Source organism: Arvicola amphibius, chromosome 11 (genome assembly GCF_903992535.2).
Source record: "Arvicola amphibius chromosome 11, mArvAmp1.2, whole genome shotgun sequence".
Lineage (NCBI taxonomy): Eukaryota > Metazoa > Chordata > Mammalia > Rodentia > Cricetidae > Arvicola > Arvicola amphibius.
The window spans coordinates 98,384,354-98,397,666 of record NC_052057.2 but is presented as its reverse complement, the minus strand read 5'-3'; the positions used below and the strand labels follow the sequence as shown (position 1 = coordinate 98,397,666).

The 13,313-nt window shown below is 50.6% G+C and overlaps 1 protein-coding gene across 2 annotated transcripts in view; it reads right to left on the bottom strand.

Moving 5' to 3' along the window:
* Tmod1 (tropomodulin 1) overlaps positions 1 to 13,313 on the bottom strand; it is a 76,172-nt gene that overhangs the window by 47,272 nt on the left and 15,587 nt on the right. Inside the window, exon 2 of one of the 2 annotated variants that reach the window (XM_038347175.1) lies at positions 8,119 to 8,287. In XM_038347175.1, the coding sequence (XP_038203103.1) occupies positions 8,119 to 8,238 (120 nt within the window). In that variant the 5' untranslated portion in view covers positions 8,239 to 8,287. Of the gene's footprint in view, positions 1 to 8,118; positions 8,288 to 13,313 lie in introns of those variants that run through there. The other variant, XM_038347176.1, reaches the window with a different exon arrangement.

Sequence of the window (13,313 nt, the reverse complement as noted above, 5' to 3'; positions counted from 1 at the left end):
TAAGAGGCCAGAGGCTGATGCTGGTATGTCTTCCTCAGTCACTTCACTGTACTTTTCGAGATAGCATGGACAGAAGTTTCTGTCCTGCCCAGTCCCACAGCTTTTCAATCCCAAAGAAACAAACAGAGGATTATATTAATTTTAAACTGTTTGACCTATTAGCTCAGGCTTATTATTAACTAGCTCTTATAACTTAACCCATAATTCTTATTTATGTTTAGCCACATGGCTTGGTACCAGTGAGGCTCTCTCATCTTGCTTCCTCTGCATCTGGCTGGTAACTGCAGACTGAACCTTTCTTCTTCCCAGAATTCTCCTAGTCTGCCTATACTTCCTATATTTCCTACCTGGCTGCTAGCCAATCAGCATTTCATTAAACCAATACAAGTGACAAATTTTTGCAGGGTACAAGAGCATTATTTCACAGCAAGACAGGGCTTCTCATGGAACTTAGAGCTCATTTGGTCAGCTCAGAGGGCTGGGGAGAGGTGGAGGACAGGCTAAGGTGAGAGGTTGGCTTTAGGCTTTCGTCATAGAGTTATCTTTCCTTTTTAAGGAGGGTATGAGTCCAAGACGGTAAGATTTTAGGATCTGTTCAGTGTGGACAGTGGGGATGTAGGTATTGTGGTTCATCTCCTTCTGTTATTAAATATGTCAAAATAGAAAACAGAAAACGCCTGTGGAGGAGGTGTCATGCTGGGTGCAGCGAGGCTCCAGGTGTCGAGGTGGGGTGTCATCTACAGAATGGGAGGATTTCCCACCCAACGTGTGAAGGACTCTGGTTCTAGTGGCAGTAAGGGGGGGGGCACTGAGAAGCATGGAGAGTGGAGAAGGGTGAGGAAGAGGTGTCAGGAGACAGGGTGGGGTGGGGTCACTGCGGCTGGTCTGACTCTCATCCTTGCTGGCCAGGCCCCTCCCCAGCTCTGCACACACACTGCTGGGCAGCGTTTCTAAGGATGAGAGCCTATTTTTAGAGGAGAGATTTATTTCTTTCCATTCCAACTGTTTACTTCTGTCCTGGGCTTGCAATTCTGCCGGTTTGTGTTACAAGGGAGCATCACAGCCTCATGGACCAAACTTGGCTGCTCCTGGGATGGTCAGGCGAGCCTGATCTGGGGCATGGGAGGATGTGCCATTCTGTAGAGTCAGACCCAGAGGCCCAGGTCCTTCCTCCCCATGACCCTGCTGCTGACCCAGGGGTGTGATCTTTGGCAAGCTTTCCCCCTCTCTCGGATTCACAGTGTTGTCATTGTTGATTTTCATCACTACCATGGTCATAAGACTCATGGGACGGGTATGATGGCTTGGTCAAAAACAGTACCAGCCAAACAGTGTATGCCCAGGAGGATGCCACAGTCGGGGTCTTTCTCCTGTATTTTGCATGCATATTGTGGTGTATGTGTTTGTGTGTATGTGCATGTATGTGCATGTTTATACATGCATGCCTCTGTGTGCATATGTGCACATGTGTGTGCATGATGTATGTGAGCATGCATGTATTTGTGTGTGTGCCTGTACATATGTATATATGTATGCATATACACCCCTTGTTTTCAGAACCTTTGACACATAAGCTCAGAAAGTATCTGCTGATTATAGCAGTATGGTTCCCCACATTTCCCTAGCCCCATTCACAGAATGGCATTGACTCTTGCCACCACGGGGCTCAATCACAGGATCTTTGTGGATATTTATGACAATTGCCATGAAATGCAGAACCCCTGGCATGCAAGAGCATGTCTACACAGAATCATATTACAGCAGGCGGCGTAGGCAGGTTGTTTCCATTAGTGTTTCTGAGGTGATACTGTGACACCAGTTCCCAACAGCTGACTTAAAAGTCAACGCTTAGGCTCCAATTCCTTTATAAGGTTGGGGTTAATCCACCTTCTCCCCTGTAAACAGCCTCTTAAAAATAGGCAATTTCCCCTCAAAATCTCATTAACAAGCAATATTAATAAATTATTTGTTGGCAGCCTCTTAACTTTTTCTTTATTTATTTTAACTGTGTGTATTTGTGTGTGTATGTGTGTGTGTTCGTGTGTGTGATTGAACATGCCCCTGCTGGTACCCTTGCCTGCCTGTTCCTGTGTCTGTGGAAGCCAAAGTATTTATGGATACAGAGTCTCTTACTGAACGCGGGGCTCACTGACTGGTTAGATTGGCTGGCCAATAAGCTCCAGGGACCCACCTGTCTCCTCCTTCCTCACTGTAAACACTAGGAATTCAGGGGAGAGCCTCTCTTCCTGGCATTTTTATTTGGGATCTGGTGATTAAAATCAAGTTCTCGTGCTTATGAGGCACTGAGTTATGGTAACATAACCCTCATTCTTCTGAGCCCCAGTTTCTCCATCTTTTTGGTTTTGGTTTGTTTGTTCGTTTGTTTGAGAAAGGGCTTTTCTGTGAAACAGTCCTAACTGTCCTGGTACTTACTCACTTTGTAGACCATGCTGGCCTCGAACTCACAGAGATCCACTTGCTTCTGCCTCCCAAGCGGTGGAATTAAGGTGTGTGCCACCACTGTCTGGCTAGTTTCCCCATCTTAAGATGGAGCTAAATGCTGAACCCTCTCGGAGTACTAGACGGTCCATGCACCATCTGACCCATCAATTGCAAAGGTCTGGGAATGGTGCTAGGACCCACCCACTGCTGCTGGCACCCGACACTGGCACCACTCACCCTTCCCATGCTCGTTTCTCCCACTGCCCAGCAACAGAGGCGATCAGAGCGAGGAGCTGGCTGGGCTGCAGCGCAGCACCCACTTCAGAGCACAGAGAGAAAGGGCAGGGCTGGGGAATCAGTCAACAGCAGACACTTTTAGCGCATGAGGCATTCCTTTCCCAAGGGAGTCCAAGGGCAGCAATCTCATGATAAGCTCGAGTTTTTCCAGAGTGAGAGACACTAAGTTTTGAGCCTCTTTTTTTTTTTTTGCCTAATGTGCACAAGTTTGGAATCCTTTGTGGCAACGCTGCTTTTCAAGTGTTCTACTCGACTCTGTCACGTGACACTGGGGCTTAACAGTTGCATAACCCCACACACCACTCTCTGAAGAGTTTGTGGCCATCAGGCAGCGACAGGAGGGGCTCAGAAAATTACAAGTGGATAGAATCCCAGGGGCTTTCAAGCCATCTGGACCAACTGGGTCTACTTCACTGAGAAGGGAACTGAGATCCAAACAGGAAAAGACCCAGGCCTGAGCTCTGGGCAGAGTAGGCCAGACACCACTATCTGTGTTTCCATGATCTACCAGAAGGAAAGGGGATGGTTTACGTGTGCTGCTCCTGGAACCACAAAGCCACAGCACAACTGTGGCCCCAACTCTCTTCCTCCAATGCCCCATGAGGCCTTAGAAACGTGGCTAGGGTGTGAAATCTAGGGCCACATTTGGGCTCTGCCACTGCCTACTTGTGAGACGTTGGACAAGGCGCCCTGCCTCTTAGAACTGGGATGACAAGGGTATCTGCCTCCCAGGATCATGGCGAAGCTAAGCAAGCTATGTCTTCCAAGGCCTCAGAGCAGCGTGTGCAAGTGCCACATGGTACTATGACACAAAAGTAAACACAGGAGTGTGGACCTGCCCAGGCACAGTGCCTAGACACTGAGGCCTCAGGAGTGGTTCTACTTCTGACCGACATCTGCCCTAGGGGCAGGCTCCTTTCCCTCTCTGGACTCTGATTCTGCTCTGGAAAAAGGGGGGGGGGAGGCTGGGCACCTGTTGGGCGCCCCTCCTCCAGGCCTGCATACCTTCAGCCTCTCCCAGAGTCCTGATTACAGAATTGGGCCCGGGCCCAGTGAAACTGGAGCTGGAATGTTTTGTTCTGGGATGGAGGGAGTCCCATTTGCCTTTCAGAATTCACTGTCTGGTAACTCAGGTAACGGAGCCCATCTCAGTGAAGGGGTTCATTGTGGGGCTGGGACACTAACTCTACTACCCCATCTCCCCTCCTCTTTGGTTTCTCTTTTCTTCTCCCTGAACTGAGAGAGAGAAAGGAGCCTTTGAAAAACAGTCACTTTTGAAACCACAGTAGCTTAGAATGGCGAGTCTCTGGTGCCTGCTCTGGGATCTACGCCTCTCTCCAGACTGCAATCTGACTCCTGGCACCCTGTTCCCTGACCCGGTAAGCTGGGCAGCAGTCTGAACCTCCCATTCCCTCCCCCTCCCTCCTGTGGTACCCACAGAGTAGCCTCTTTCCTTCTACCTTCCAGATTGAGGGAGCTGCCTTGTACAGAGGCCACACTGCCTGCTATTTGAGTAGGGGACTCTCTGTGGGAGTTCTTTGTTGGTTTAGGGGTGAAGCGGGGTCCAAGCTAGAGCCTCACCACGGTCCTTAGAAACTAAAATCTTGGTTCTGAGAGGCTCCGCCCTCTTGGGGCTGACACTGGGTTCTGACCCCTGTCATCACCTGCCCTATTTGCAGCCACAGCCTCAGCTGACCTCATCCCCACACTGCAGCCCAGGATCATGCCAAAGAGCAAAGGGCCAGACACGGTAGGCAGGCAGGTGTCTGGAGTGGGGTGGGTGGTTACACTGCTCCTGGGGAATGGTAGAGTCCACTCCCTACAGGGTACGTCTGTGGGGCGGGAAGCATCCTTATCTTCAGGAAAAGCCTATGCCCACAGGAGCTCCCAGAATGTAAGGCTCCCACACAAACCCCTTTCACCTTCCATCTGGCCTAATACCTCCCCGGTTAGTGCCCAAACCACTAAGCCACATGGAATCGCCTCCCTTTGAGAGGCTCTCCAGACGTCACCTTGCCACCTCAACTCCATTATGCAACCTCTTCCTTTTTCTAGTCATGTCTGACTTTCCGCAGAAACCACACTAGACTCTTCCTCCCAGCAAACCCTGACACAGGAAACCACACTCAACTGGAATTCTTTGCTTTTATTCTTGACTTCGAAAACCTAGGGCGAGGTTCCAACCTCAACTGCTTTGTGGAAGCTCCCACCAGGAGGAAGCGATCCCTGCTCTGAGCTCCATCTGTTCCTAGGGTGTAATTTATTCTGCCCACCTGGCATACCTTGGGCCAACCAGAGGCAGTATCTGTGCCAGGCTCCAGTGATGGCACCCAGCACCAAGACAACTGTGGGCAGTCACATGGCTTGTAGTCTCACTCTTAAAAGAGATTCCCTCTTGTGATTCTATGAAACAGTTGGAACAAAAACTCAGGCGTTCTTTTGTTTTGCTTCCATTGCTATTTCCTCTGAATGGAGGCAGCCGGGGAAGGAAGGCCCTAAGACCACCAACGCCTCTTGCTAGCCACTTTGAACAGCCCCACCAAGGAAGCAAATTAACAGTTGAAAGCATTGCAAACAGCAAGGTGGGGATATACTAGTTAGATGGATGTCTTCCAGGGGACCAGAGACCAGCACTTAAACAGCAGCCTGGGCTATCCAGGAAGAAGTCTAGTCTGTAGATGAAAACGGTGCCTGAAACTGAGCCCTGAAAGGGTCCAACCAACTCCATTGTTTTACTGATGGTACACAAGGCCTGGAGAAGGACAGACCGCAGCCAGCCCAAGACCACTTGTATGAAAGACAGGGCCCTGGGTGGGAGGCGGGGCATCTAAATCTGGCCTTGTGTGGTCCCTTCTGAGCCCTACTCCCTGTACCCCAGCCACGATGGCCCGTGAAACGCTACTGAAGGGATGTTTGCTTTACGGGCCACTGCTAGGTCAGAGCTGAGCAATGCCTGGCTTTAAAAGAGGCATGCAGGTTCCATCTTTAATGCCATTCATATCTGCTTCTGCTTGTGCTGAGACCTGGCATATAGTTACAGGCTGGAGACCGAGACCTATCCAGGAGGCTGGTGGGAAGGTCTCCGGTGGGGCTTGCCAAACAAGACATCACTGAGGCACCCCAACTACACAGGAGAAGTCTTGAGCACTCCTAAATATGCCAACTGTGAAATTTGCTTATGAAACCTAAAACACACGAGAGGGGCCTTGGTGTTCTCTATTGTGCAATTTATTCCAACCTGTTCTGCAGTTGGGGGGGGGGGTGTAATAGCAACACAACAGCTCTCTGAGGACTGCTGCAGGGCTAAACCAGGAGGTGGAGCCTTGCAGTGCTAGCCAGGAGGTGGGGCCCTTGCAGTGCTAGCCAGGAGGTGGAGCCTTGCAGTGCTAGCCAGGAGGAGGGGCCTTGCAGTGCTAGCCATGAGGCGGGGCCTTGCAGTGCTGGCCAGGAGGTGGAGCCTTGCAGTGCTAGCCAGGAGGAGGGGCCTTGCAGTGCTAGCCATGAGGCGGGGCCTTGCAGTGCTAGCTAGGAGGCAGGGCCTTGCAGTGTTAGCCAGGGGTGAACCTTGCAGTGTTAGCCAGGAGGTGGGGCCTTGCAGTGCTAGCCATGAGGCGGGGCCTTGCAGTGCTAGCTAGGAGGCAGGGCCTTGAGGTGCTAGCTAGGGGGTTAACCTTGCAATGCTAGCTAGAAGGTGGGGCATTGCAATGCTAGCCAGGAGGTGGGGCCTCGCAGTGCTGGCCAGGAGGTGGGGCCTCGCAGTGCTGGCCAGGAGGTGGGGCCTCACAGTGCTAGGCAGGAGGTGGGGTCTTGCAGTGCTGGGGCAAGGCTCCCTAGGAGTCTGCTAGTGCTCTGAATCAGAGGCCTCATGTGGTACTGTTTCCCTCAGAGCCAAGACCCACAGGTCCAGGATTCAAGGTTGGGCACTGGAGCGGTGGCCCAAAATGTCAACCTTAGCGAACCATTAGGAACCGTTTTGCGTCTCTTCCGAAGGAGCAAAGGTTTCTGTCACAGGACACACAAGGAGTCCACTGAGCAGGAGGTTAACACTGCCACCTGGCCTCTGGCTTTCCTTATGCTTCAGAATTAACAGGTGGGGGGGGGGGTAAAGGGGGGCTGAAACTGACTACCACCTGCTCTGCAGCGGAGGTCCGGAAGGTGGGGGGCGGGGAACCCTTGGGGTAGCTCCTGGGGCTGCCATGGTGAATGCTGGTGGAAGGCGCCAACAGCCTAACCCGAGAAGAACTGTTAACACAAACCATTCAGGCATGAGGTTCAGGGTCACCCCATCAGGTCACGAACCACAGCCAGCAGAGGTGCTTGCCGAGGGCAGAGGCTGTGCAGGATGAGTGATGGAAGAAAGGTGTTCGAGATGCTGGCTGCCTCCAGCTGACTGCTTAGAGGAGCCGGGGCTGCCGCTGCCATGAGTATCCATCCCCTCCTCCCCCCCCCCCCCCCCCCCGGACATGTATGAGCACAGCAAAGCTCCTTGACCTCTCACTTTTCAGTCTTTGCATGTAGCATACATTGTATTCACACGTTATGGTACTATTTAAATATTAATTTTCCATCACGGTGTTTAAGTAAACATCACTGGAGATTTTTAGCCTTCCCCCCTGAAGAGGAGGGATTTTTCTGTCATACAGAGTATCGTGTTGGGCACAGTTATGACATGCTGTTGTCTTCATTTGCTAATAATTGCCTCTGGTGTGAAGAGACACATACAGGGGCCAAGTTAACAAAGAGGCAGGCTTGTCACGGGCAATTCTATGAGTCACCTTGCCTGAGCCGTGGGTTGCCAGGCGTTTGGTCGGATGTTATTCTAGTTGTATCTGGGAGGGTGTTTCTGGGGGAGATGAACATTTGTGTCTATTGACTGAGTCAGGCAGATGGCCTCTGTGACGTGGGAGGGTCCATCCCATCTGTCACAGGCCTAAATAGACCCGAGAAGCTGACCCTCCCCTAGGAAGGAGGACTGCCTCCTACCTAACGACCCAAGCTGGACCACAGTTTCTTGTTTTGGACCAAAAGCATCAGCTTGCCTAGGTCTTCAGCCTACGAGCATTTAGGTCAGAATGGCATCATCGGCCCTCCTGGACTCCAGCTTGCTAAGTGCCCATCTCAGGGCTTGTCAGTCTCCAAAACCGTATGAGCCAATTGCTTATAAATCTCTCAGTAGGATATACATTCACACACATACACACGCCTTACTGGTTCTGTTTTTCTGGAGAATCATGAGTCAATACAACATTTTAAAAATAACCCTGCCAAGGCAGCACCATCCCAACACACTGTCATATAAGGAGAAAGACATTGGTGGCTTTGAGGATGGCCCACCCGCCCCGCCTCCCCAAGGCCAGTGTCCCCTCTCTGGCTACTCACATCAGGGTCTAGCTCATCCAGCTCGTTCTCCAGAGTCCTGAGCTCCTCCTCCGTGAGGGCCCCCAGGATTTCATCTTCATCCAGGTCACGGTATTTCTCCAGCTCTCGTCTGTAGGACATGGTGGAAGGGTGTGTCCTTGTCTTCCGAACTTCTGGGCTAACTGGTGACCTGCCAGAAAGAGGAAAAGCCCTTGAGATAGCCCCCTGTGAGAGTCAGTTTCCCTCCAGCAGCAGGTGGGATGTGCTTAATCGTGGCTAATTTGGATTCCTCCTCTCTCCACTTCCCAGCAAAAGGGCAAGCCCTGAAGGTGTGTGGTTTAATGATGTGTATTTTATTTCTTTGATGTGTGTGTGTATGACATGTATGACTGCATCTGTGTGGGTGTGTGTGTGGGTGTGTGTGTGCGCGCGCGCGTGCAGGGCGCACGCATGTGATGGTCAGATGACCTCAGGTGCCAGTCCTGCTTCCCCCCCCCCCACCTGTGAACACCAGGTTAGCGGCCTGCAGGTTTCAGGGTTTCTCCAGCCTCTGCCATGCTCAGCTCTACAAGGGTCCCAAGGACTTTCACTTAGGTCTTCCTGCTTGTGTGGCGAGTGCTCCACCCACTGAACGTCTGCCCAGCGCAATGGAGTACATTTTAGTTGGTGCCAGTTACCAGAAACAAATGGGCGGCTATCAATGGTGCGAGCACTTGACGACGAGTTTATTCTTAAGGAGTTCTGTTATTCTCCAGAGAATCTTCCCAGTGTCCCAGGGGGACGGGCCGGCAACTGTCAGATTAGTTTTTTAAAGGAGGAGGGTTAAGTGAGCACCTGCAGCGTGCAGGCACCCCACCTACCACATTTTCGTCAATCCTGACGGAAAGCATCCCATTGTAACTTAGGTTTTGATATCAAACACAGAGCCACCCATTAAGCACCACACACGGGTTCTCCAGTTTGACATGCACATGAGTATTTAGTGATATCTCCTTTCATAGAGGGCTTGGCTGAGGGAGGTTCAGTGACTCACCTAACCCACTCAGGTCTTCGGGCCCTCTAGCATTTCTGTGGTGGAAGCTTTTTTATGGAATCACTGAATATCATGGTCAAGAGAACCATGGACCGGACCCCTCATATTCCCCGGGGAAGAAGTCACTTATCCAGGGGAACCTAGTCCGTGCCTGCCACTTCTAGGCTGCTTTCTCCCGTTGGATGCCACCCAACACCCCTAACATGACCGTTAATACCTGTGAACTCATTCTAGCTGGGGCTCTCAAGTGAGATCATTTTATCAATGAAGAAATTGAAAGATGGCCTTGGGCTTGCTCAGGGTCCCTGACAGCTGTGGCTGTTCCTCTGCTGCACTGCATATGCCTCCCTCTAGTCTGAAGGGGCAGCAAGGCCGTGAGCCCTTCTCTCCCTTAGCCTGACTAAAATAATAACACGACAAGGCTGGCCTATCTGTCACCTCCCTGAGAAGTTCTGGCAATTTCTCATGAACCTGACCTCACTGTGGTCCCAGTACTGGGTTCATGCCTCTTTGAGCCATTTCTCCCATGAGCCCCTTGTTCCTTACCCTCAGGGCCCAGCTTATAGCAGGAAGCTTCTCACTAACACCATCCTAGCCTGCTTTTCTACTTGTCTCTGGTATCCCCGAGGAGGCTTTGGACTTTTCTCCTCTTGGAGAACGCAAGCTGCTGCAGATTTCTGGCTGTGAGTCTGCCCCCCCCCCCACCCCCGTCTCCTATCCCAGAGAGAAGACTGAGAGAAGACAATCAATCCACTTAAATCCTGTGACTTGTTAATTAAAGACAATTAAGGAGTTCACTAGCCACCAGAAGAAGCATCTGCTTTGGAGAGCAGGGGCATGTTTCATTAATGTAAATCTGCATGTGTGGGAACATCCACAGGGGAAGGCAGAGTGAGTGACAGCCACCTCCATAAGAAGGATGAGCTTCCCAAACTGAACCAAGTGCTGTCCTGTTCTCTGAGAAAGCCTCAGCTCCGGCTAAAGTCTTCCTTTGACCAGATCCCAAGAGTGTAAAGTTCAGACCACAAATGCAACCCCCCCATCCCATTCATTTCCATTTGCTTTTGGGTGATGGGCTACAGATGTGACTGCTGAATGCCCTCGTGCGGCAGCCTGTTTTGCCTCATCCTAAGTGAAGCCAGGAACCACTGGGATCCATGGTCTCCATTGTAGGGCCCAGAGGGACTCAAATAACAGCTTCCAGAAGGAACTCAGAAAGATGTCCAGCTTGCCCTCTAAACTGGCATCTCTGGGCTTCAAAACACACATCTTTGGTGGTTGCTATATTCTAGATATGGTTTGCTTCCCCAAAGGTTCTTGAGCTAAAACCTGGTACTGGAGGCCTTAAGAGATAGTGCCCACTGGCAGGTTACCTTGTTCCAACCAATGGTCCCACACCCAGAAGTACATGGACAACACAAAATAGACTCAATGGGTCATTAGAAAAAGATGCCATGGGGCTGGAGAGATGGCTCAGTGGTTAAGAGCATTGCCTGCTCTTCCAAAGGTCCTGAGTTCAATTCCCAGCAACCACATGGTGGCTCACAACCATCTGTAATGAGTTCTGGTACCCGCTTCTGGCCTGCAGATATACACACAGACGGAATATTGTATACATAATAAACAAGTAAATAAATATTTAAAAAAAAGATGCCATGATGTTAGGGGCAGGTAGGAAGGTGGGATAGATCTGGGAGGAGTAGAGAGGCGAATATTATCAAAATAGACTGCATGAAATTCTCAAAGAACTAATAAAAATACCATATATAGTTAATAAGAGATGAGGCTTAGCTGGAGGTTGTTAGGGCATTGCCAGCATGGCCACCTGGAGGGACCAATTCTGGTCTTGTGGGATGAGTTATTTACTGCCAGAAGAGTCATGATAAAAGAATAAGAATAAGGTTATAAATAAGCCCTTTGCCTTAAGATGCCCATCGCTGTGCTAAAACACTGACCAAAAGCAACTTGGGAGGAAAGGGTTTATTTCACCTCACAACTCCCTCCTGAGGGGAGTCAGGGCAGCAAGCTGGAGGTGGAAACTGAAGCAGAGGCCATGAAAGAGTGCTGCTTATTTTGTTACTCTCCACAGCTTGTTCATGCTGTTTTTTTATATATGACCTAGGACCACCTGCCCACAGGTGAACTGGTCCCTCCTAGATCAATCAATCATCCATCAAGACGATGCCCCACAGGCTTGCCCACCGCCCACACTGTTGGAGGCATTTTCTCGGTTGCAGTTCCTCTTCTCAGATGACTCTAACTTGTGTCAAGTTGACAAAAGAAACAGCCAGGACCCCGTCCCCTCGCTTTCTGGACCACGGTCTCTAAGATGCTTCTCCACAAATCAGAATCTCATGAAACAAACTTTGGAAAACACTGTCTTAGAGCCACTTCTAGGTCATACTGGGGAGCCATCACACAAGAAAAGACCTCATAGGGACAGAGTCCATTGGAACAAACTGAGAGCAGACAGTGCTGAAACCCAGGAGTGTCCCAGCTTGATAGTTTTCACTAATTGACTCATTTTCTGGGGGCTTTTCAGTAAGACTTTAGGAGAAGAATCACACACACGTGGGTCCTAGAGAACGGGTGAGCTAGAACCCGAGAACAGGGACAGAGGCATCCGCGCAGAAGGCAGCTTGGCCAGAAGTTGTTGGGGAAGAAGCCAGATGAGAGAGGTAGGTGGCAACTCGGGGACCTGCTGAAGGAGACTATCAGGCCCGGCAACAGGCCACCCCCAGGACGCCACTGGAGGAGACGCCATCATCCAATTTCAGGGTTCTTCTTGTTGCATCCAGGGAAGTTATATATGTCTCCACCCTGAGTCATTACTGAGTTCAAAATCTCTACTTTTTAAAAGGGTTTTTAAAGCCCTTTTGAATGTCAAGTGTTTTGTGAATATTACAGAGGTAAGGAGGCATTGTGTTAAATAAGCCAAGAAGAACAGAGAATTCCCAAGGTAAATGAAAAAGCTGTCTCATCTGGTTGGCTCACGGGATGGGTTCTACAAAGAAGGATTCACCTCTGAGGGTAGGGCCTGGGAGGAAACTGGAGGTGGGACCAGGCAGAGTTGGAGGAACATAGACACAGAGCTAACAGAGCCCACTGCAGGCTCAGTCTTAAAACACGGCTTGGACTTGGACAAGATTGCATTTCATAACAGTTAATGGAAGACCTCTGTTTCCTAATGGAAGAGTTGTTGGGGCTGGAGAGGCCCCCATCTGACTGGAGAGCTAATTTTGATGTTAGGCGCCAGGGCAACCATCATTAAATTCTATAGTCCACTCAACTATACAATGACAGATTCCGATCACATAGATGACTTTGAAACTATGTCCAGAGAGATCTCTGAGAAAATGTCTCCAGATGCCTAGAGGAGACCAAGGGCTAAGAGGGCTCACCCTGACCTTCCTTGGTGTCTATGCTTAGGGTCATTGAAGAGCTCCCTGAAACAAAGGATCAAATGCAAAGCTGAGATTCACTGGGCTGTAGAGTAGTGCCAGGACTCGCCCCATAGGATGCTGCAAGAATGAGAATTGTCAGGCAGCTAAGAGTGCAGTCCGGGGCTGGAGCACAGACCATGCAGGCTCACGTGGTGCCAGGCACTATAATGTATCTGCGGAAGCTGCAGGAGCCCCCAATTCTCTTCTTGCCCCCAACGCTATCACCAGACCATAAGGGCCCTCCGAGGAGACCTTTGTTTTAATTGCCTCTGTCCTCACAGCTAAGCCCTGGGCCTGGTACAGAAGCGCCATCAGAGGAACAGAGATGGCATCCTTGGACTCTTGATGTAGCATCCTTGAAAACTCAGGCAAACGCCCTGTCTTCTTAGAGTCTCTGTTTATTCATCTTTTTAGGGAAGCCTGGCCTGGGATGAGAGGCGTATGGACCCCTGAGGGAGGGGCAGGCAGGGTGATTCTGCCTCAGCAGTAGCCCCCAACATGGCCCTCTGGAAGCAGAACAGCTCTGCTGTTTTGATTTGCCTTATAAACTGGGTCCTGCCTTACGTGTCAGTATGAAGAAGAAAAGAGGAGCTGGAGAAATTTGAAAATACTCTCACACACCCAAGCCTTTGCAATCCGGTGTGCCGGTAACACTTCGGGCAGACCTAGTCAGCCACCAGGTTCTTCACCGCGCAAACCTCAAGCAGCCGGGAAACATAAAACAATGAATTTACAAGCTG